The sequence below is a fragment of the Lissotriton helveticus genome, chromosome 8 (assembly GCF_964261635.1).
Source record: "Lissotriton helveticus chromosome 8, aLisHel1.1, whole genome shotgun sequence".
Lineage (NCBI taxonomy): Eukaryota > Metazoa > Chordata > Amphibia > Caudata > Salamandridae > Lissotriton > Lissotriton helveticus.
In genome coordinates, this window is record NC_136069.1 from 233,882,163 (window position 1) to 233,908,157 (window position 25,995).

Genomic DNA, 25,995 nt, shown 5'->3' on the forward strand with positions numbered 1-25,995 from the left:
TTTCAGAGAAGTTTCCGATTGGCCGGGGGACCCGACAGGGGTGTCCACTCTCCCCGTACTTATTTGCACTAGCTATGGAGCCTCTGGCCTCTTGGGTGCGCATTGACGCACAGATGCGGGGCTTTGAGTGGGGAGAAAGGGTCGGAATACTGTGTTCGCCAGCATTAATGTCCATCTGAGAATCCTGAGGATCCACTAAGAGATCTAACATGCGAAGGGTAGCCGAGGTAGACGCACCGGGAGCGCCCGGGACGCGAACGGGCTTACCTCTGGCGCACCTCCGGCGCCTCCGCTGCGCGCACCCGCTGCACGCCTGTTCACCCATACTAATTTATACTATAACGCCGCGCGGGCTTCCGGCTACTAGAGCCACTAGACCGAGCAATATGGCGCCCAAAGCACAAACCCCCACCCAAGATGGCGGTCGGGACCACAACAACCCGGAACCCCACTATCTGAGTCCCGTCAAGTGCGGGTGAAAACAGATTAATATGCGGGTGAGCCTACCTAATTCCCCAAGTTGCAGCAGTGGCGAGCGCCCAAAGAATGGCAAGAGGCAAACTGCGCAATAACGAGCAACGCGTTAAAAAATATTTTCCAAAGTAAGCAGAATAAACAATATAAGTTTAAAAGTGCCCAGCACAGCAATGCGCGCGAGGATGGAAGGTCTATCGATGTCTGAATGAGAGCAGCTTAAGTAAGCTCTCCAGTACGCGGGCTTCTGGCTACTAGAGCCACTAGACCGAGCAATATGGCGCCTAAAGGTGGCCCAAGCACAAACCCCCACCCAAGATGGCGGTCGGGACCACAACAACCCGGAACCCCACTATCTGAGTCCCGTCAAGTGCGGGTGAAAACCGATTAATATGCGGGTGAGCCTACCTAATTCCCCAAGTTGCAGCAGTGGCGAGCGCCCAAAGAATGGTAAGAGGCAAACTGCGCAATAACGAGCAACGCGAGGGCTGGAGGTGCTGCCAGGGTGGCGCTGCGGACATGCTTCCTGTCCACGTATTGTGGTGGCTTGGCCACGTCGGACCTATTGTCCTATTATCAGGCCTCCCAATTACTGGTACTTAACGAATGGTGGTATGGTGACAGAGGAGACCCAGCATATGCCCTGGAGCGCTCGCTGATGGGGGACAACACACTCCATACGATCCTGTACTCAGCTGGGCTGCGGAAGAAACTGCCATGTACCACGCAAGTGGTCTTTATTGTATGGCGACAGGCACTGCGTCGCATGGGCTGGTGGGGTAGATTAACGGCGGAGACTCCGTTGTGGAAGAACGGGCGGCTCCCCGAACTGGCCTCATTGGCGGGGTTTGATGGCTGGGACGCCATTGGGATCTGGTCATTGGGTCATGTGTTGACCGGGGTCACCCTCAAATCGTTCCAGGAGCTTAGCGCTGAGTTCCACATGCCCACAACCCAATTCTTTCGGTACCTACATATTCGCCATGCGCTAGCACCTAGCATCGCTAACATGGAGTCGCTCCCGGAATTTAGCCCAGTTGAGGCGAAGGTCTTCATGGGAGACCTCGGTGATAAGAAGGTGTCCCAAATCTATCAAACACTGGTCACTCATTGCTCACCCTCCCTACTTCCCCACAAGGAGGCCTGGGAGGAAGATGTTGGTCCCCTGGATGAGGATGATTGGAGGGAAGCCCTGGAGTCCCCGCGGGGGACTGCCATCACAGTACGACTCAGGCTAATCCAATTCAAGTACCTACACAGGGCCTATTATACCCGGGAGCGGCTGTGGAAGGCGGGACTGATTGTGTCTCGGGAATGTCTGCGCTGTGGGGCTAAAAAGGGGACGTTGCTGCACACTGTGTGGTCGTGTGCTGGGCTGACCAGATTCTGGAGAGGTGTTTGGAGTTGTTTGTCAGAGGTATTGGGATGGAATCTTCCCCGCACCCCTCGATTGGGGCTGCTCCATGTCTTGGAGGGTGTCGGTGGAAATATATACAAACGCCATCTGTTGTTGCTAGGGCTTGTTGTTGCCAAAAGGGACCTAGCCCGAGCATGGAAGGGAGAGCGAGCCCCCCCCTGTGTGCATGGAAGGCTGGACTAGACTACTTTATGGGACTGGAGCGCCCGGCGTTTTATGCAAGAGGATGCCCCCGTAAGCATTTTAAGATCTGGAAGCGGTGGGCGGAGTATAGGGGGTTGACTCTGGACCCTCCGGCAGAACAAGAAGATGAGATACGGGTGGAGGATGACATACAGGCCTAGGAAGTACGCCATACCTAGCACACTACGACCAAGTACTCAATGCTTTATATACTCACGTGCATGGGGTTAGGAAGGGATAAGGGGTGGGTAGAAGGGCAGTTGGGTGGTTGAGGACGGTGGGTGGAGGAGGGGGGGGTTTCTTGTCTTTTCTCTTTTTTTTATTGATTGGACTTTGCGCTAATAAAAAAACCTGTGTCATGATGCTTGGTGTTGATCTCCTGACTGTGGAGAGCCACATATCTGATTTTACTTATTCACTCAATAAAACTTGTGGAAAAAAAAAATGTCCTTAGTGGAATTAGCTGCACTCCCAAAGCAATTGGAAAAATATTCTCTCATCTTGCGGTGCTTAAGCTTGTAAAATTCTTTTAGGCCTGCTTTACCAAGGACCTTGTCAGCCTGATTGTAGGACTTTCTCCACGTCCGTTCCAACTTCTTGCAACCACTCTTTTCCCTTCTTAGTTCTTCGGAGAACCACGGGGGAAGGTTTAACTTTTTTCCTAGATGCTGGCTTTAAGGGTGCTATTGTCTCCAAGGCAGTAGCTACCCATACGTTAAACCCCACAGAGCCCTTATCTGGGTCGCCAGTCAACTGTAGCAGTGACTTTAAAAGTACAGGCCCCAGTGACTCTGTGGTAGCTTTTCGCCAATCCCTTAATATCTCAAAAATTGGCAACTGTTCTGAGGGACTAGACTCTAGGCTAAAGGTGAATGGAACTAACGACCAGACCACGTCATAGTGAGGCGCCTACACTGAGGTTCGATATGTAAGAACAAATCACATCCAGCATGTGGCCCGCACTGTGGGTGGGTGCAGAGACCCTTTGCCTGAGGTAAAGACCATTCAGAGTTTCCAAGAACTGGGCCGCCTGGGTTCAGCTATGGTCATCTGCATGTAAGTTAATGTGAACCTAGAACCTATACCTATAAAATTAGAGTATTGGAGGGAGAGTTGCCCAATCATATTGCAGAGCTCTACTAGGTGGATGGCAGAGCTGTGAGGGGGTCCATATACTAGCAAGCCAGCCACGAATGTAGAAGGTGAGAGCCTAATACAGAAAGAGAGAGCTTCAATGTTACCAATGGGACCCACCCTCTCTGACATAATCCCCCACTTGTCTCTGAAAATGACAGCAATGCCTCCTCCTGTTCTATTCTCGCCTTTATTGGCACACACAATCCGGAAGCCGTGGGGATGGCTAACATTATGTTAGGATTGGGCCTTATTTAGCCATGTTTCCCTTAGGAACATTGAGTCCCATCCACTAGTGTCTAGGGAGTGCCAGATGTCCTCTGCATGCTTCGGGAGAGACCTACAATTGATTAAGCAGGCTGTAACTGCCGACTGACTGTTGGCATTGGGAACTGTGGGGGCCTTATTCCCTCTTGATGTTATAATGTTATGTTATAAATGTTTTTATATCGCGCTCTGCTACTACAGAGTATCCTGCAACTTTCGTCAGTGTAAAGTTACAGGCCTTGCAGCAATAATCTCTGTCCTTGATGGAAAGGTCAGCTATGATCTTACCACAGCATTTATTGGTATTCAAAGCCAGTAGCGATTCACTCGACCAGGTAACGGCGTAGTCGCTGTGATTTTGGGGAGCATGGCTGCGGTCTGGACGGGCTTGCCTTAGGCGCGTCCATGCAAAGGCTCCTGCTTTATAGGTAATGGGCAGGCAGACGATTTGCAACTAGCCTGCCAACCCCCAAGATGGCGTCTAGCTGGTGTCCTGATCAAGGAGAGGAGAGAAGGAAACTCCTTCCAATCGCAATAAGATCCGCCTATGATGCAGACCATCCACAGGTCTACATTTTTTCTTCTTTAAGTTTGCTGTGTGCTTGTAGTTTGTTTCACTGGATCAGGTCATGCTGGGATATTTTTTCTGATGCACAAATAAGTTAAAGACCCTTTTGCAATCTAAAGCACAAGCAAATTTATTCTACTCATTGTTGAGTTTGCTTGGAAACACAAAGCTGCAATATTGGGATTAGGGGACGATTAAGCCCAGAATAGTACAGTAAATTAATTATGCAGAAAGTGAATATGCTTGGCCCTCAAGCGGCAGACCTATTTTAAAAAAAATGAAAGCTAGCTATATCATTCTCATCAATGAAGATTTTGACACATAAAAATTAAAATGTAAATCGTGGGATAAATATTGCTCGGCTTAGAAGGTAGAGGCTTCTACAAAATAAATCTGATCTCAGCAAGAAATGTTTACTATTCTACCTGTGTCTTGAATAATAAAAATAGAAAGAAACATTGAAGGTTCTTTAAAAAATATACTCCAACTATGTAGTGATAGAGTCTCCCTAGCGATGTGATTCTCTTGTGACTTTTATTTATTTATATTAATAACGAGTTACTCATCTGGAATTAGATTTGTGAAACAAACTGCAACTCTCCACTGTCTAGAAGAACTGCTCACCAAGCTTGTCTCTGGATCTGTGTCCAGTTGACTGGGTGAAAAATATGTTTACAGTACTAAATCAGTTCTTAAAGGAGAACAGAATACTTTTCAGGACAAACTGCATCCCTCATATGAAATGGATGTGTTTCAGTTGGCCTGGACAATCGGACGTTGGAGGTGGACAAAAACAGTGTCACAGTGTTCACCTGAAATCTGTCACCCAGTATTGACATCTTAGACCGTACAATCCTCCGGGATCGACTTAGGGAAGTAAGCATATTTGGCTTCCTATGGCTTTGGGTTACCTCTTGTTTTCCAACCAGAAAAAATAATTTGACCAAACCATCCCAGTTGATATAGCTGGGATCCCAATCCCAGCTATATTGGGATTGGGAGTAGATGAAGTCTACATATTGTAAGGTAATTCAATTGTGTACAAATGGAATCTACCTGCCTCTTAAATGGCAAAACGTAAGTTAGCGTGGAAAAGGTCCATTGTTTGGTTTTTATCAGAATTACCTTGTAAAGACTAGTGGGTGTCATTTAGACCCTGCCAGTACACCCTAAGCGCATTCGCCTTAATTAAAGTTCCCCTCCAGATATCAGTGCTACGAAGGGAGCCGCGGTAACAATCATCCCAGCACTTAAGGTTTGCAGAGCAAGTGTTATGTTTAAAGTGCTTGCGCTGCAAACTTTTTTGTTTGGAGTTCACAAACGGTCCTAGAGCACAAGTATCTTTCTCCCTGCATTTTAGGGTCATTAAGTATTTTTCATACTTATGTCTGATAAGCTTGGCATTACGGACATGGGCAAAGAAAATCAGGGTAGTCCCCCCTCCCTCTAAGCAGAGGGGCGACATCTGGCAGCAATTTGGCGACAGGCCGCCAGGTCAGAGGATTACATTGACTGAGACAGTAAAGGTTTCACCAGTATAACCACATCACTTGCTCAACTTTAAACAGAGAAGGGAAAATGCACCTTTTATGTGGCAGGTGCCCTGCTGATTTACAGAGGGATCTCCTGCTACCCCAAAATCTGAATCAATTTCTTGACAGTAATTTAATTCATTGGGAAACATTCTTTGCTCAAGACACATATAGCTCCTACAAAAAAGCTTGATCACAGAAAGAAATATTTACTTTTTCCTGTCTAACGGATGCTAAAAAGAGAAACTCTTAAGGTTTTTAAGAAACAATTCTCCTTCTCCATTGAGAGCTTCTCCAGTACTACGTGATCCTCTTTTTATGTTATTTTATTAGAGATTTATAAAGCACAAGGTTACTCCATAGAGTGTCCCGGCACTGAACCTGCTGAGTGGGGCTAACTGTGAGCTGTGAACTGGCAAATTTCACGCTATTGCTGGCATATCCAGGTTTTCAGTAACTTCCTGAAAGGAAGAAGCTCCTGCATCTGTCTGAGTGCCAGCGGCAACTTATTCCAAAGTTGAGCTGCTTGTACCTGGAAGGAGCGGCCACCAATTCGAGAAAGGGCAGATTTAGGAATGCGGGCTAACTGAAGCACTGCAGACCTCATAGCACGACGTGGGTAGTAGAATTGTACTCTCTTCCTCAAGTAGGGGGGCCCCATCCCATGAAGAGATTTTAAGTTAAAAAACTATCCTCTTACGGATCGGCAGCCAGTGCATGGTTCTCAGGTGGGTAGACATCCGAGTTCTTGGGCCCAGTATAAGTATTGTTCTGGTCGCAGCATTCTGGACTACCTGTAGGTGTGTCAACAGGTATTCTGGGATGCCCAAATAGAGAACGTTGACGTAGTCCAGCCTGGACCACAGTTTTCCTGTGTGCCACCGACAGAAGAGGCAAGAACTGCTTCAGCATTTTGAGCACTCCAAAACACGAGCCTGCTACAGTTTGTACTTGGGCATTCATGGAAAAATGATCCTCCATTCTGACTCCTAAACTTTTAACAGTCTTTACCGAGGCAGTGGGGTGAGACATGCCCTGTAGCCACCAGTTTCGCTACACATTGTCTGAATGGAGTCCAAAAAGGATCATTTCCGACTTATAGGGATTACACTTAAGTTGGTGGAGTTGGAACCAGGAAAACACTTCTGACAGGCACGAGTTTATCACTTCCCCTCTAAAATCTGTCTTCTTATCGCAAGTGAAGAGCAATTGCGTGTCGTCCGCATTTGACACCATCTTGGCTCCCTGGGCTTCAACCAGATGAGCTAAGGGGGTCATATTAAGGTTAAAAAGTGTGGGGCTAAGAATTGAACCCAGCGGAACCCCCACCTTTACGGAGGGAATGGGCGCTGCAAAAGTTGGAGACCAGACCGTTTGTTGACGGTCTTTCAAAAAAGAGGAGAACCATCGGAGAACCGTGCTCCCACAGCCGCATTCTTGGAGTCTCAGGAGGAGCTGATCATGGGGCAAGGTATCGAAGGCCGCTGATAAATCCAGCAGTATGAGAACGGCCTTTCCCTCATTGTCTAAGGTCTCCCTAATGGTCTCCGAGACTTCTAGAAGCGCAGTTTCTGTAATAAAATTAGATCTAAATCCGGATTGACTTTGGTGGAAAACTTGATTGGTTTCCGCATATGTGGTGATAACACCATTAACATATTTTTCCAGTATCTTTGAGAAAAAGGGAAGCAGAGAGATTGGCCTATAATTTATGGCTAGCTCCGGATCCGCCCTTGGTTTTTTTAATAGGGGGGAGTATTTTGTCATTCTTCCACCTGTCTGGGACAATGTCCAGACTCCAAAGAGGCGTTTAGAATCTGATTTAACGCAGGGTTAATTACCTCTGCTAATGATGCCAGCAACTTGGCTGGACAGAAGTAAGACGGGGAACCAGATTTAAGGGCCTTCATGATTTCCAGAGAGTTGTCCAAGGACATAGGGGAAACTGCGTGAGCAGCGGGCCCCTTGACTGTGTCGGCGGGGTGAAAAACGCTCGAATTTCTCCCCCGGCCCTAGGCAGCAGAGAAAAGGAGTCTTGAATAGTTATGATTTTCTTGTGGAAATAGGAGGCTCAATGGCTCGTCCAGGCTTCTGTTGGAGTAAAAGGCCTTGCAACAGCGTTTGGGGATAAAAATTCCTTCACTGTCTTAAAAATGTATTTAGTTTGGTTAGCAGACTGTGCTATTTTTGAGGAGATGAAAAGTTTTTTCTCTTCCAAGACTTTTTTTATAGTGCACCTTCAGTGCCTGTTATTAGGTTAATTTATCAGCGGGGCAAAAAAAAAAGCGCCATGCCTTCTCTAGGCGTTTGCAGTCACTCTTGCTTTTTCTGAGGGTGACTGTGCTGAGGCGCGTGAGGCCATGACAGGTCTCACAGAAGGGGGAGCAAGCTCATCAGCACAGTGCTGGAGCCAATTGTCCAGCATTTCTGCATCCTCTTCCACGTTCCCGTGGAAGGGGATCAGGTTGTAGCTAAGGGCGGTAGTGAGAGCCTCAGCTGTAATTTGGCTAAAAGGCCAGAAGCTGCGGGAGGGAGGCTTTCCCTTGAATTTACAAGAGTTACGCACCATCTCAATCGTGAAACCGATCATCGAGTGATCGGACCCGATTATTGGAACCGGAGCAGAAGTCACAATCGGATCAGTAGAGAAAATCTGGTCTAAAATATGTCCTTTCTCATGAGTCGCCTGAAGGACATAAGGAGTCATTTTAAAAAGAGCTAGTGAGTCACATAGTTTAATAGGCTCCTGTTCAGTGGGATTATCCATATGGATATTAAAATCACCTAAAACTAAGCAGTGTTTAAAATTAATGGCCAGGGGAGTAACAGCATTGCTGATAGAGTCAAGGAACTGGCCCGCTGGGCCGGGTGGTCTGTAAAGCAGGATGCCTCCCACAGATTATTGCGTGGACACCCTCACATGTAATCCCAGACTCTCTGCCCCCACTATGTCATCTATAGAAACCATGGAGCACAAAAAAAGATGATTAAAAATTAAGGCGATGCTGCCCTAAACGCAAACACAACAATGATGGACAGAATGTGGATCAATGTCACACATTCACCCCAGTCCAAAGATCTGGGCCCAAATCCATCGTTTTTCCACTCCACACCACCCTGGGTTAGACAATGGCGATATGCAAATCAGCGCTGACCCTGTGCCCCATGGGAACAGTCCAGTCCGAACTACAAAACCCATGTCCTTCCCAGAACGGAAACAAGCATCCGAGGACCGGCCCGGTTTCGAGGTAACACCTCTCTTCAGCCCGGCTAGCTTGATTCCAGTGGTGTGGAGTGCCTGGGACTCACGTCTGAGCATCCCCAGTACACTTAGAGCGGTAACTGCAAACACAACAATGATGGACAGAATGTGGATCAATGTCACACATTCACCCCAGTCCAAAGATCTGGGCCCAAATCCATCGTTTTTCCACTCCACACCACCCTGGGTTAGACAATGGCGATATGCAAATCAGCGCTGACCCTGTGCCCCATGGGAACAGTCCAGTCCGAACTACAAAACCCATGTCCTTCCCAGAACGGAAACAAGCATCCGAGGACCGGCCCGGTTTCGAGGTAACACCTCTCTTCAGCCCGGCTAGCTTGATTCCAGTGGTGTGGAGTGCCTGGGACTCACGTCTGAGCATCCCCAGTACACTTAGAGCGGTAACTGCAAACACAACAATGATGGACAGAATGTGGATCAATGTCACACATTCACCCCAGTCCAAAGATCTGGGCCCAAATCCATCGTTTTTCCACTCCACACCACCCTGGGTTAGACAATGGCGATATGCAAATCAGCGCTGACCCTGTGCCCCATGGGAACAGTCCAGTCCGAACTACAAAACCCATGTCCTTCCCAGAACGGAAACAAGCATCCGAGGACCGGCCCGGTTTCGAGGTAACACCTCTCTTCAGCCCGGCTAGCTTGATTCCAGTGGTGTGGAGTGCATGGGACTCACGTCTGAGCATCCCCAGTACACTTAGAGCGGTAACTGCAAACACAACAATGATGGACAGAATGTGGATCAATGTCACACATTCACCCCAGTCCAAAGATCTGGGCCCAAATCCATCGTTTTTCCACTCCACACCACCCTGGGTTAGACAATGGCGATATGCAAATCAGCGCTGACCCTGTGCCCCATGGGAACAGTCCAGTCCGAACTACAAAACCCATGTCCTTCCCAGAACGGAAACAAGCATCCGAGGACCGGCCCGGTTTCGAGGTAACACCTCTCTTCAGCCCGGCTAGCTTGATTCCAGTGGTGTGGAGTGCCTGGGACTCACGTCTGAGCATCCCCAGTACACTTAGAGCGGTAACTGCAAACACAACAATGATGGACAGAATGTGGATCAATGTCACACATTCACCCCAGTCCAAAGATCTGGGCCCAAATCCATCGTTTTTCCACTCCACACCACAGTAGTTCGGACTGGACTGTTCCCATGGGGCAACAGGGTCAGAGCTGATTTGCATATCGCCATTGTCTAACCCAGGGTGGTGTGGAGTGCAAAAAAACGATGGATTTGGGCCCAGATCTTTTGACTGGGGGAGTGTGTGACATTGATCCACATTCAGTCCATCACTTGTTGTTTTTGCAATTGCCGCCCTAAGTGCGCTGGGGATGCCCAGACGTGGGTCCCAGGCACTCCACACCACTTGGAGTCAAGCTAGCCGGGCTGAAGAGAGGTGTTACCTCGAAACCGGTCCGGTCCTCGGATGCTTGATTCCGTTCTGGGAAGGACATGGCTTTTGTAGTTCGGACTGGACTGTTCCCATGGGGCAACAGGGTCAGAGCTGATTTGCATATCGCCATTGTCTAACCCAGGGTGGTGTGGAGTGCAAAAAAACGATGGATTTGGGCCCAGATCTTTTGACTGGGGGAGTGTGTGACATTGATCCACATTCAGTCCATCACTTGTTGTTTTTGCAGATGCTGCCCTAAATACCTGTTGTACGATCCTTCCTAGGCAACAGATAGCCGAGACGGATGGCCGAAGCAATAGTGGGATTCGATGCTTCACTGAGCCATGTCTCTGTTAGAAAAAGAAGGTCCAGGCTCTTTTCTACGAGTAAGTCGTAGATTTGGAAGGCATGTTTGTTCATGGATCGTGTATTGAGAAGCATGGCTTTCAAATGGCCCTTCTCATTATCAGGCTTTTTAAACACAAGGACTTACTCATTATAAATCATGCTCACCTTCGATCATGGAACAGTTTATTAGGTGGACAACTTGTTTCTAGTACTGGTCTGTTCTTAAGGAGGAACTGAATGATTTTCAGTTGAAATTGTAATTCTCACATGAAATCGAAATAGGTCTACTAATGGTTCTCAACAATATCAAGTTGAAGGCAGAGCAAGCAGTCTGGAAGTCTTCTTCTTATGAAATCTGTGATTTGACCAGGCAGTTCTACTGACTCAACTTAGGCAGATAGGCACATTTGATTCTGTGTTCAAGAGGCTCCCCTGTTTGGATGTCAGGGCTCAGGCTGTGCTCCCAGAGACATCCCCTACCTTTGGCCCGGCTGTATTATACATTTCAAAGCTACAGGATCTAATCAAGGTGCATGGCTCTCACTTTCACATTTATGCAAATGCAACCCAAGCATTGTTCAAACTTGTGAGAAACATAGACCCTGAAGATGTCTTCTTTCAGGCATGTATGCTGCCTGTCTCGACCGGAAAGTGAGCCACTTGCTGAAACAGAACACTTAGAACATAGAGGTTTTCATAGAGGGAGGTAACCCGTTAGTCTATACCTCTCATATCCAGTCCGAGGTGCAAGGAATACGTGCTGAGAGATATACTTGTTTCTATGTTTGGACACATTTTAATCCGCTTGAGTGTTTTTATGATCTTCATCTCTGCATGCCATTGTTTTGGGAAATACTCACCAATACCATGCCAGCCATGAAGGAACAATGGAATGAAACGTTAGCTAAACCAACTACTGCACCCGACACATGTAACACATACCTCCTCATTCCACTTTTTGTGGAAGACTCAGCTTCTAAGTTTTAAACATTACTCAATCCTTACAGAAAGCACAACATTGTACTAAGTCCAAAGTTTCTATAAATACAAGAATCGGGAAGGGATCTCTTTGGAAGCTCAGCCACCCGAAACAGCTACAGAACCAGAGATTTGTGGGGCAATTCCGAAAGCCCTGTCGAACCCAGCACCATAATCTTCTCAAAGAACAAGAAAGGGCACATGTCGGTCAAAATGGACAAAATTATTGGCAAATCCTAGAGCAAAGTAAGGTCTAACAATGTTCATGGAGTATTTCATAGTCGAAAAAATTTCAAGAATTCAAAAGACTTGATGTAAAGCTTGATGGAAAATTAACCTGAGACTCAGAATCCTCAATCCTTTCATCACCAAGTCAGCTTTTTAAATATGTTTTTACCTTTCTTGAGTCCCTTGACAACAGGGCAGATAGAACTTTTGGAGGCCGTGTCAGAATCCATGATGGAGAAGGATTTTGTGAAGGACTTCAGGTGGCCTGACACAAGGTTTAGTTGAAAAGAAAAATGCGGGAGCCAGGAGGTCATATCAATAACATACTATGGGCACCAGACGTGCATCTAATATACTGAATATATAAAAGACAATGACTTAAAGGTATATTAGTTTGTATCCACTGTGTGATGAAACAAGATTAAAGAAAAAAATCTGAGGAAATAGGGCAATCAATGCTCTTCTCAGAATAATATTAAAGTAGGTATGAAAGAGGAAAGCAAATAGTTCCCTTCAGCCCAATCTAATTGTTTGCTAACAATGATGTAAATATGAGTAGCTCACCTCAGCATGCCCACTTCTATTTGACTTCGGTGTATTAAGTAGTTTTTCAGAAAGTTCTTTGAGCTTTGCTTGACGTTTCTGTTTCCTTGCATTTGCATTTTCATTTACTCTTGCCAACCTCCCGTCACATTGTTGGGTCACAGAAGAGTCACTCGCAACCAGGCTACAATTCTCCTCACTGTCCCCATCAGTGCTTTCATCATCCATGATGCACCGGCGCTTACACAATACTTTTCTCACAAGTTCCTCCTCATCAGAGCTACTATCTTGATCATACAAAACGGAGGCCACTCGTTTGCGTTTTGCCCTGGGGATGTAATCTTCTTCTGCATCCTCTTTTTGAGGAAAGACTTTCTTTGGTTCTTGTTCTGCCTCACCATCTGTACTGCTGCTTTCAACATCAACAATGCCATCACTGTGGTCTTGCCACTGATCTTCTGATGAATTGAAACCTTCCTCCTCACTTGCAAGCACTTGGGAGATGTCCCTCTTGGTGCGCTTCCAGTCAACACGAGATTTCAATGTTTGCTTTTCAGTACTACTCCTCCTTGTTTCATAGCTTCGGCTCACGGTTTGTGTCGACATTGCATATCACCTAGTACAAAACAAACAATGTATTTTTGCAACGAGTCATATATTTTTATTCTTTGATGCACATAGAGCAATTTCTGTTGGAAGCAAAGCTTTAAGGTGTCACTCTTCTTTTTCGAAAAAATGTCATACAACCCAGCATACTTAATTACGAACATATTGCCATGGATGATGTTAGATTTCATTCATTTAAAGGAAGCTGCACTTCAACCTGCTTAATTTCACAAGCCATCATAAGTCTGTTTTCGTCCTGCCTAAAAGTTTAGCATATTTTACATGCTGCAATAGAAATGAACACGTTCTAGTTGGCGGCTTTAATGCAGATGTTTAGAATAAATATAATAGTGTCAAAATAAAGTAATGTGTGAATCTTAAATCAGGAAATCTATGGTGGAGTAAAAACTGTACACAAACCCAAAATGTAGGGAATACAAACAGCTTCAGACTGTTGTTCCCCAAGGCAGGTGAGTACTGGCAGCATAGATAAACAATTAAGATAATACAAAGAGCTAAGTAATAAAACCAACTTAAATAAAAAAATTATTGTGAGTGTAGCATCTTCCCAGCCTGGGTACCCGCCAATGACCACGCCACCCATGGAGCTTAGTATTACATGTCTTTATTCTGCTGCCTGTAACTGCAAATTCAACATTATACAACAAGCTTTCATGGCAATGTGCTCTGATACCTGTGTCACAGGTCTATGGAGTTTATTAGGAGCCAAAAGGGTTCCATTCTAAAATTTCGCACAACACTAGAGTCAACAACTTGGTAAAAAGCAAGAATAAGGCAAGAGATATACAAACATATAAATACTTGCAAACAGACCTCATGAGGGGGGACGTGAGAGTATTACATTAATCAAAGGCGCATAACGGTCTCGTCTGTTTTCCTCGCCACTGTCCTTAAGAATTGAGGTATGCTTCCTCCCTTGGGCGTATTTGATCTGCCTGGCCCTAAAACATCAAGCAAACACAGTTACTCCTCATCCCTAGGAACGGCTCCTGGGTCATCCTTAACTAGTAAGGAATGGGACAAGAAAGACGCAGAGAAAGGTAATGCCCTAGTTAGGTACAGGATTGGGATATCACACCTTGCTTGATAGCTCTTGATGTGTGTAGTCTATGGTCCATTAATAGGTCAAACAAGGAGTCCACAGGTCTGTGTTTTTTTAGATTATTTTTCTTTAGTGTTAGGCTATGTAAATCCGACCTCAGAGATGAGGCAAACCTCGATTTCTAGGAACCAGGACAACAATTACTAGGACTACGAGCAATTAAGAATAACAGAAAGTAACAGGGACATTAAAAGTACATATTGATACAGCGTTCCATAGTGAGCTGGGACAAGAAATCCAGGAATTTTTTCAGAGAAACAAGGGCTTCGTAGACAGCATCAAACCAATTTGGGAGGCCCTCAAAGTCACGATCCGGGGATTCTGCATCTTGAAAAGCTCAGGGGTACTACAAGATATACAGGGTACACTGAAAAGACTGGAGACTGAGCTTTAAGCACTAGAAACGCGGCTCTCTACAGGAATTGACGGACAGGCCCAACGCAAATTCCGCGACAAACTCTCCGAGTACACTGCCACTGCTGACCGCGAGATAAAGTTAAGGGGTAAATACTGGGTGGCCCAAAGATACAGGGAGGAGGAGTGTCCTGGGAAAGTCTTGGCTGAGACAATACGAAGGCCCCGCTATTCTAACTATGTCTTTGAGATTGCTGGCCACGGGGACATACTCTATCGTGACACCACTGACATACTTGCTACATTCACCACACACTACTCCTCGCTATACACATCAAGCAGAAGGGACCCCCTTCAGCTACACGACTTCCTGGGGGAAGTGGCGCTTGGATGGCTGGGTGACTCACAAACGTTGTTCCCGAGCGCCCCCTTCGAACTAGACAAGATACGGGAAGCTATAATGCACCTGAAGTCCGTCAAAGCCCCTGGCCTGGACGGGCTTCCCACTGAATTCTATAAAATGTACAGCCAAAGTCCTAATTAATGGTCACTTATCTTCAGCCTTCCCCATCACTAGGGGTACCAGGCATGGGTGCCCACTGTCCCCCCTGCTCTTTGCCCTGTCGGTTGAACCATTGGCGGCTAAACTGAGACAACACCACCAGGACAAAGCGCTGCAATACAACTTGCGCCACATACTCATATCTCTTTACACAGACAAAATTTACACTCTATGTTAGAGACCCACTAAATAACATTACCCACTTCTACAGGAATTTATCGTCTTTGGAAAACTATCTGGGATTCACATCAATTGGGGGAAGTCACAAATATTCCATCTTACCCCTGGGGCCACTCAATTCCCCCTAGATTTCCCACTGGAATGGTGCGATTCAGACATGCGCTATCTAGGGATCCACATTTCCGGAGACAGGGAGGAGCTGCTGTGCCTCAACTATGGCACCACTCTAGACCGCATTGCGGGCTGCGTCACCCGCTGGATCTCACTACCGCTCCCCCTTGCAGGTCGCGCCTCCTTAATCAAAATGGTACCTATTCCTCAATTTCCCGCACCACCCTGGGAGAAACTTTTTTAAGGCACTGCGACCGGAAATGATCAGACTAGTATGGGGAGGCAAACAGCCGCACCTACAATGGAACATACTCAACAGGCCTTTCTCACAGGGAGGATTCGATATTCCAAATTTCAAATTTTATTACATATGCGCACAGGCCCACTACGCTTATTATCGGTTCTCCAACCCCCCTGTTACATGCCATAAGTCGCAGCAGAACAGTGGCTGGCAGATCGCAACATGGGGGTACCTTTACCGCAATGGGACGTTCCGTTCATTAGACCAAGTATTTCACGAGATCCAGCCATCTCCTTTGGATGTATTCTTCTATGTATGGCTCCGACAAGGCATGGGTTCCATTACCCCAGATTTCCCTCAGGAACCCCCCACCTTGGCCCCTTTGCAATTAATGCTACAAGCTACTTCTCTGGGACACATGGTTTCTACGCTTTACCACACCATACATACTCAGCAGGAGGTGTCCCCATGCCCCTCAGGTGCGCATTGGAACACAAAGATAGGCTTCGAACTTACAGACAACCATTGGACATATTGTTGTCTACAAATCTCAGCCAGCAGCAGACTGCGCATCGCGCACTTTAAATTTGTACAGCGCATGTACTACACCCCATTTAAAAAGTATAAATACAAGCTGAAAGACTCGGATTGCTGCGATAGATGCGGCACTCCAGGGGCTGACTTCCTCCACCTAGCCTGGGAATGTCCAATGGTGAATGAGTATTGGGGATAGGTCTTTGATGCCCTGGAACAGAAGACAACACTCTCCTTAGAACGCACTCCACTGGTTGCTTTGCTAGGCCACACAAAACTCATCCCTAAACCACACTGCTGCTATCTTGCCACTGCTTTGTTGATGGCCAAACGCTGCGTGGCCTGTAGATAGGGTAGAGGAAGAGCGCCAAAGTTCAAAAAATGGCTCACTGACTTAATATACTGCCAGGAACAATTGACTATGCAGAATTACTTCCTTGGGCTTCACGACCTAAATACATTTGGGACCCTCTAAAAAGCTACCTTATAATGCACCCACTTGATACTCCTGCTGAAGCTCAGCAAGTAGCAGCGCCATAGAGGTATTAACACAAAGAGTACATGGGGTACGCACTGGGCACATGTTGGGCCGCCAACTCAACCTCACCCCGTTTCTAATACGCCAAGTAACATGATGCGCTGTCTATACACTGGCACTGTGATGTCAATATCAGGCATTGCAATACAGTTTGCTCCTTCAACGCCTGTGTAGTCATAGCCATAATTAATGTTAATTTTGCTGTAAGGCCTGTCTTATTGTTCGGAGAGCAGAAGGAGGAAAACAAGGATATCCTGGACTAGACAGCCACCTCCTCACATCTTGAACTGCTTCTGAGAGGAAAGGATATCATTTGTATTTCATAATATTATTGTGTCTGTCTTTGCACAATTTTACTGTTAATGTATTATATCATTGAAGAAAATTAATAAAAACTATTAAAAAAAATATTAATCTGGAAACACGCTACCAAGTTCAAGATCTCCCCTCACATCCTACAGGGTAAATACTGGTTACTGAACAGATCCTTCTGGACCGCAGGAAAACTTGGTAACATGGGCCTATTAAACTCAGACAAAAGCTGGAACTGCTCATCCGAGGTCGGTGACCTCAAACACATGCTATTTTCTTGTCCAATGCACAGCTCTTACTGGGAAGACATTAACAAAAGCAATATCTTCCTCTGTAAGGTTACTCTGGACCCAGTTCTAACATGCCTAGGCCCCTGGATCCTTCCTAATCCCCCATCACGTAACAAAACAGAACTCCTACTATTCGACTTACTTCTCACACTAGAGTCAAAATGATCCTTTGCGATAGGAAAGATTTCAACTCTCGCTCTTACCACACATGGTGGGCCTTGGTATACATTCTCAGAAGTGTGGACAATACTATACTCAATCAAAACCTCACCCCCAATAAATCTAGACTGCTTTGACTACCCCTAGATGCTTACATACAGACCACCACTTCCTCAGATAAGGGTACAGAGCTGCTAAATGCCATCTAACTACCCTCTTACCTCAATTACTCAGGATGTTCCCCTCCCCTCTTACAATGTCTCACCCTCACTATGCTATCTCTCTCTCTTATCTTCTCTTTTCTCTCCATTCCTCTTTTCTTTCCCACATGGAGACCTCCACCATGGCAGTTAACGACCGGACTCATCTAATGAATTATGCTGTCCTATTTTACAAGGTCCCAACACCATCCTGCATGAAATATGCAAATGTTTTATTGGATTTGCAGGTATTATATGAAAATCACTGTACTGCCTTTACTTCTTGTCTATACTATTTTGTTTTCGTTTTTCTTATTATTGCACTTTTTTAACATGAAAATGTTTAATAACATGTAAATTAAAAAAAAGGATAATGATGCCTTTGTGAAGTGAACAGAGTCCCTTCCCTTCCTGCCCTGGCTCCAGACTCACTAGAGGGTGGTAAGCAGTCCTTTGGGTGGGGGACAGGTCACAGCCTATTCAGGTGTAACTATGAGGCTGTGTCCAGCAACTCCCTCCCATCCTGCCCAGGATGGCCCACCAGGATGTAGATGGCCATCAAGTCACACCCACGCTCCCTTTGTGTGGGGCTATCTGGAGGGAATGTACAAAGCCCAGCTGTCATCCACCCAAGATGTGTATTCAGAGACAGGCAACACGCACCGAATGGCTAAAGTAAGAAAATGCCAACTTTCTAAAAGTGGCATTTCCAGAAGCACAATTTTAAATCCGACTTCACCATAAATTGTGATTTCTAAATTGCGATTCCAGAGATAGCAAATTTGGGGGTCCAATTTTTCTCTAATTGGAAAATACCCTTATTAAATGTAATAAGGTAATCCCAATGTTTTCCTTTGAGGCCTTGCAGAAATGAAAAAAAAAGTAAGAGTTTTTCACTACTAGGACCTGTAAAACCTAAAAGTACATATCCATCTTTTTAGGTCTCGCGACCTATCGATGCGCGCATGCGCATCGAGCGGAGCGAGAATTCAAGTGGCGAAAACATCATGAAACCACCAGCTTTTTGCTGGCGTTTTCATGCAGTTCATGTGAATCACGTGTTCAAACATGAACGCGCATCAGCCTCCCTCCATTTGCCGCACAGCACATCAAAGGGCTTCGCCCAGCGTGCGCTCTGCGACTTCTCCTCCCCTAATTGAATCATGGCCGGCCGCAGGCCGGCCGTACTTTCAGTTTCCCGCTCTGCATTTAGCTTCTCCTCCCCTAATTGAATCATGCGGCCGGCCGTACTTTCAGTTTCCCGCTCTGCATTTTTGTTGTTGTTGCTCTCTCGTGTCAGCTTTTAATTGCGTTTTTGTGGGGACTGCCAAAGTGTGCATATATTTATTTTCTTACTTGCGTGTTCTTTCTCCTGTTTCCATATTCCCAGATTCTTCTTTTTCATCGCTTCCACCTTTTTTTCTTCTACTCCTCCCCTTTTAGTTTCATTCTTCTTATCTCAATTTCCATTTCCTTGCTTCTTGGTCTCCTTTTCTTAGTCTCCATGCTTCCCCATGTATTCAATATTCCACCCATCTCTTCTGATTTCTCTAGTTATTCATGTTTGTACTTTATCGTCTATAACACTCTTATTTTCCTTAACACCAGTATTTCCTTTGGTGTATTTTCTCCTTTTCCGTCTGTCTAGATATGTTGTCGTTCCCATGCCTCTTGTTCTCCAACTCTTCACTCTGGCTCTCGTTTGTATGTTAATCTGCGTTCTACCCTCTCACTTACTTGCTCATCCCACACTTTTATCTGGCACCCCCTCTTTACCTCACATCTGTTGCTTTTATTGTCCCCGGTTCTACTTCTCTCTGTGCCATCTTCGTTTCTCCCGCGCGCCTCCTCTTCAGTGTCCTGTCCTGCAGCTGTGTCCTGGTGACGTAACGCTTCGCCGCGCGGAGGAAGTGTCAGCACGAGACCTGTGAGCACATTGTGAAACAGCGCGGTATCCGTAAAAAAGATTTATGCCACCAAGTCCAGGCTGCCTGGGGCGGCTGCCATGGCGAAAAGTCCATAGCCGTAGATGCCTCTCAAAGGCAGTTTTGTAGAGCTTTTTATGTATTTAATTGTTATGTAGCGCGGTCTTAGCCTAAACCTGATCCACGGCGTGAGAGCACTTAATGTATTGGATAAATAACAAGCATTGGCATTGCCAATAGGTCTCGCTTGTGGGACCTTATAAGTATTTAGTTTTGCAGCACAATATCCTTGTTGCATAATCGGATATTGTGCTGCAAAACTAAATACTTATAAGGTCCCACAAGCGAGACCTATTGGCAATGCCAATGCTTGTTAAATACTGTGCTCCCTGCCCTTGGGCTGTCCAGGGCCTACCTTAAGGGTGACATATGTATTAAAACAGGAGGTTTGGGCCTGGCAAGAGTTTTAACTTTCCAGCTTGACATGGCATGTTAAAACTGCACATGAAGGCTCGCAGTGGCAGGCCTGAGTCATGTTTAAAGGACTAGTTAAGTGGGTGGCATAATCAGTGCAGCAGGACCACTAGTAGCATTTAATTTACAGGCCCTGGGATAATGTAGTGTACTTTACTAGGGACAGGCACCCATGGACAATTATGTAAGGACTTTTCCTGTAGTGACAGCCAATCTAGCTAGCTCTCTCCCAATTTTCCTTATTAGGCGATTTTAACCTCTATTTCGATGACATCTCACACCCAGCCTCTTGTGAGCTGGTTGATGGTTTGGGGACGTTCCAACTCAATCAAAAAGTTATTGGTCCCACCCATTCGAAAGGTCATTTACTTGACCCCATCTTTTCCAAACATCAAGAATCTTCTGGTCGGGGACCCTATACCGGTGCCCTGGTCAGACCATTTCCTGATTCCATTCACCGGGGCTCTTCAGGCGGCCATCATGCTATCTTTAAAGTCCGGAAGACAGGTTGGCCCATGGACCAAACTTCCAAAAGATTCCTGGGTGTCAACTCCTAAAAACACTAGACCAATACCTGATTCAAATACTATTACTGCTAATGATAAGTTTAATGAATGGCTCGAATCATTGTTAGACACTGTTCTTCCGAAAAAATTGATCTGTAATAAGGTCGGAACCAATCGAACTGCTTGGTATCCCCCCAAGCTTCGTGAGCTTAAGCAAACTTGCAAAAAACTGGAGAGAAGATGGAGAAAGGACTTCTCACCTGTTAATAAAGTTAAATATAGGGAGGCGATAAAAATTTACAAAGAAGAAATTAAATCTGCTCAAGCTCCTTATTATGAAGAGAGAATTACCAATTATCCGAGCAAAATCTTTCGCATTCTAAAATCTCTCCTTAAACCGCCCACCCCACCTGCTGTGTCTGATGATACCTCATCTCGCTGCAACCGACTGGCAGAGTTTTTTCTCAATAAAATACAAGATATTTATATCTCCTTTCCTCAGAAGGCAGCCCAACAAAATGTACCTCCAATGGATATCGGGCCTCAAATTTTAGAAAGCTCTTTAGAGGAAATCCCTCCTCTGAACCGGATATCACCGTGAGGTATTCTTGACCAACTAAAATCCGGCGCTCCCACAGATCCAGTCCCTCCGACCATTTTAAATCAAGTCGTTGACACTGTGTCCCCAGTTATTCTAGAACTGATTAATGCCTCAATTCTGATGGGACTTGCCCCCTCCTCCTCCCGGAAACGGGCGATGGTGAAAGCACTGTTAAAAATTTGGACCCAGAGCTGTTGGGGAACTACCAACCTATTTTATTATTGCCAGGGATTAGTAAGGATGCAGAGAAGCATGTTAATTCAGCTCTCTATGTATTTCTGGAGAGCCACAACCGCGTCCATCCCTCACAGACCAGATGCAGACCCCAGCAAGGTACAGGGACCGCCCTCCTGTCAGTGGTAGAAGAATCCTGGAAAATGTTAGATGGCGGAGGCTATGCTGCTGCTATTCTCTTAGATCTCAGTGCAGCCTTTGACACTGTTAATCATCATCTGCTAATCCAGAGCCTTAGGGATGTGGGAGTGAGCAGGGGGGCTTTAAAGTGGTTGCAATCCTTTCTAGAGGGCAGGTCCTTCCAAGTTTTTGAAGATGAAACTATCTCCAAACATGTGCCCCTCAGATGCGTTTTCCCACAGGGATCTTCCTTGAGCCCCACTTTATTTAATGACTACATGAGCCCCCTGGCAGAGATAGTGAAACCTTTTGGAGTCCAGATTGCTACCTACGCCGATGATACACAGCTGATTGTCTCTTAATCATCTTGACAATACAGCGCCTCGTTTAGCCTTGTGTTTGGAGAAGGTAGCAATCTGGATGGAATGCTCATACTTGAAACTGAACAGGGCGAAGACAGATCTGATTCTCCTCGGCAAGTCCCCTACTTTGAATGTAGGATCGTTCTGGCCAATCTGTCTTGGCCCTGCTCCCCCCCGCCCCAAGGACCAGATTAAGAGCCTGGGCATTTGGCTTGTCCGCAATCTTGACTTGAAGGAGCAGCACAGAAGGTGGCAGCTAGTTGCTATGGCATCCTTAGGATTGTGCCAAAAGTCCTTCCTCTTCTACCTTTCCCTGCCAGAAGACTTCTGGTCCAGGCATTGATTCTGGCTGGATTACGCTAATGCCCATATTTAGGAGCCCCACGCATTACCACTACAAAATTACAGATTGTCCAAAACTGTGCAGCACGTATGCTCTTGAGAATCCTAACTGTCAATCGGCAAAGCCTGCCCTCGCCACTCACCACTGGCTTCCCATACAGGAGAGAATCAAGTTCAAGGTTCTTTGGATTGCACACAAGGCACTAGCAGGCAAGGGACCTCCCATCATTCGTTCCATCATTCTGCCCTATTGTTCAAACAAGGCCCTGCAGTCGGACAGTAAACATCTTGTCGCAGTCACTAAAATAAGAAAATCAAGAAGTAGAAGACGTCTTTTTTCTTATAATGTCGCCAAGTTATGGAACTGCCTTCCCCTCCAGATCTGTCTTGAGGCTAACCATCTGACTTTTCGAAAAAATAAATAAAAACCTTATTGTTTCTCTAATGCCGTTCGGAGTTCTTGAATGTCCTGCTATCAAAGCTGGGATGCCTTAGGTAGCCACGGACTTAAAAAATGCGGATTCATTCATTCATTCATTTTAAGTAAATTAACCAATTGTGGATACGCCAGTGTTACCATGTTTTAAGCAGAGAGCACATGCACTTTAGCACTGATTAGCAGTGGTAACATGCTCAGAGTCCTAAAGCCAATCAAAACAGATTCAGCACAAATGGGAGGAGGAAGGCAAAAGGTTTGGGGGGTTACACTGCAGAAAGAACCATTTCCTACATTGAGGCTTAGTGCTATTTTTCCTTAAAGCTTCTACAACTTATATATCTCTGGTTCTCCTTATTGGATGTTTGTCGTTTTGGTGTCATTTTGTTTTTTAACTTTTACTCTAATGTTCTAAATTGGAGTGGTTTTTTTTTCCTGACTTTTGAATTGTTTTGTGCTTCCAATTGCTTTACACATTTTTTCTAAGATAAGCCTGTCTGTGCTGTGTCATAGCTACCAGTAGTTGTGTTTATATTATTGAAACCTTTGCCTGGACCTAAAAGGTTGGTAGTGTCTTTATTACATGTGGTGAACTACCATCCATCCCAATAAATAATTCACGCTCTTACAAATGTGATGCGCTGTTTTTCTACTCTAGCTAGTAGACATTCATAACAGCTATGGGAAAGATATAACCTGACAAAATACAGAACAGCACAATTATTTTTACTTGGCATGAATGAGCACTTTAGGGAATTTAGGGAGCATTTGGCCTCATCCTAAGTGGTTCTCACTCACTAAAGCTTTTAGACCCATAGGGATTGGGTATATCACCCAGATGATGGTGAAAACATCTTAACATGCCTGAAGTTTGCAAAGTGGCATCATTGGGAACAATAGCATTGAGTAAACAAAATCATGCATATCAACAATTGACATAAAATTGGCAAACCATCTGGAACTAGCAGTATATGCCATCACGTTCTACATTTCTATGTTTGAACCCTCACTCATACATGCCAATAGTCACCAATTCAGGTTTGAAGCTACCTATTTTGGAAGCCAAATATGGCTTTATTTTGGCTTTCACCCACCTGATATTGTCTGTTTCAACATAATTCAATGGGAATACTTCCTCCCTATTATATTTTCAAAACATCCCACTTTCCTGCTCTAAAATGTTGCCATGTATGCTCATTCGAGCACAAATGTGTTATAAGAAAGCAGAAAGGATGGATGTGTAATTGAAAAGTAAAGGCTTTTTATTGTATCCTTCTACAAAGGAAATTGCATTCAAAGTGGGGAAATAGTATAGTGTGCATGCCCATTCAATCTTTCGGCCTTTCATTGGAAAAATCATATTCATGGGGTGATGGAAGACTTCACTGTTTATGCAAATCTAATTCTTGTCCTCTTTGGCGTAGTCAGTTGCAATAGTCTGCATGCCCATTACACCATGACACCTTTACTACCAAAATAACAAAGTTATGGAAGGAAAGTATGAATCAATGTCAGCCAGTGGATGCATTCTAGTCTGTAATTTTCCAGCCCTGTGCCATTCCAGTCTGAGACTAGACATGTGCATATCTTGGTCTTGTTTATATAAGTAACATACATGCCAACCCTAGAGATTCAGGTGGGAGACTACCGATTTCAAGGCTAGTCTCCCGCCTCCTTCATGCAGAACAGAAACCCGATTTGGATTGCCGAATCATGATGATCTGCTGGAAACAAGGCAGCTGGAGCTCAGAAATATATATCCTGAGCAAGAACACTTGGCTCCTTAAATCTTGATGGAGGAGATTAGAGGGCGCAATAAGACTAGACATTTAATTTTTAGCAGTTTTACATAGTTCATACAAAAATCGGAGTTTAGAACTCTGATTTTGTTTGTGCTACGTCATTAAACTGCCAAAACTTAAATGCTGATTCTCTGTCAATAGACCTGATTCAGGCAGATTGCCTCAGCTTCAATCTAGGTTAATGGGGAAAATACATTCTCTCTACAATGTTTAGGTCTCGCCTACGAAGTGTGCATGCGCTGAATAGGAGGAGACCTTTAGTAATCGATTCACTTTTTGGGTCAAAAACGTGCACGCACTGCATTGCTTTCAACTGCAACGCGTGGCGATTCCCTTGCGGGAGCGAGCTTTGAAACCTTGTTTGTAATTAACATCTGGTTCCTGCTCGCTCCCGCAAGGGAAACAGGCACAGGCCCCCCCCCTCTCCCCCTGCTGCCTCCTCCTCTCCTCGTCAAACTGTTTTTTTTTTTAACTTTCAGCACGAGGCACGTGTGCTTGTTTCCCCTTTTTGTGTCTGTTCGCCCCAGCGCCCCCTTCCCTTCACCTTTGCCTGCCCCACCAGGTGCCGGTTTAACCACCCGTGATTCTCAGCTAAGAACGGTAAGTCCAGGAGAGCTTGACACGCTTTCATAATTGACTTACTGTAAAGTCTGATTCGAAACTTGCTAACTTGCACTGAAGTTATGATACTCTGTGCTCGCTGCTAGGGATTGGTTTCTAAAGTAAATACCACATCCTTGTATGATTTAGATTGAATAACGAATTATGGGAAGCCGAGACTCACAGCTGTTCTGCTTAGATTCAGTTTGGGCTAGCACGATACCTTTGTTAGGCATTTTGTTTGGGAGAAAAATTTGGACAGTAAGATGTCTGAGATTGTTAATGCAGCTTGTGACGAATTTTCCGATCACAGCTTCTAATCCTACATGTCTGTAAACCCTTTTATGTTTGTAAATAGATTAAATCAGTGCCAAAGATTTGGGTGATAACATCCGTTCCGTTGAAACTTTGGATCTGGAGCGGTTATCCAGTTATTTATATACAAGCGGAGATACATGCTTTGAGCGAAGTATTCCGAATATAATGCATGAGTCTGATGTATGTATTGTAGGAGGGCAGCGAAAGTCATGCAGGGTCTTAGATTTCTGACATTCGAATTTTAAGAACCATAATAGCACATGACCAGTGTCAGCTGTACAGTGGCTGGGTGCAAAGGACTTAAAAATGAAAACTACAGCACACATGGAAAATAGTCTGCGTGGGACAAATAAGAGTTGAGACCTGGACCCAGAAGCTGAATCTGATTGCGTAGGTTGCGGTTTGTCGACGGCGAAGAATAGCATAAACGCACTAGTTAGGTTGAATTGAAATGTTGGCTTTGAATTTTTTGCTTTATTCAATAAGCTCAATGTAAATCGGTCATAGTTAGCGAGCGTATGAGAGAACGCTTTGTACATTTATGAACCGAAAGGGGAGGAATACGCCAGCATGTGTAAACCTGCCCTGCACATTAATCATTCAAAGTGCTCTTTATCTGAAAAGCCAATATTTTTAAGTGACTGATCGATCGTCCCGTATAACCATTCAGCTAATAAACCTCGACAGTATATAATGGCGC

General features: G+C 45.3%; 1 protein-coding gene across 2 annotated transcripts in view; it reads right to left on the reverse strand.

Moving 5' to 3' along the window:
- Positions 1–25,995, reverse strand: part of CCDC82 (coiled-coil domain containing 82) — a 170,147-nt gene that overhangs the window by 136,584 nt on the left and 7,568 nt on the right. Inside the window, exons 1-2 of one of the 2 annotated variants that reach the window (XM_078656992.1) lie at positions 13,806–13,903; positions 12,387–12,981 (exon numbers count right to left, since the gene is read on the reverse strand). In XM_078656992.1, the coding sequence (XP_078513118.1) occupies positions 12,387–12,971 (585 nt within the window). In that variant the 5' untranslated portion in view covers positions 12,972–12,981; positions 13,806–13,903. Of the gene's footprint in view, positions 1–12,386; positions 12,982–13,805; positions 13,904–25,995 lie in introns of those variants that run through there. The other variant, XM_078656991.1, reaches the window with a different exon arrangement.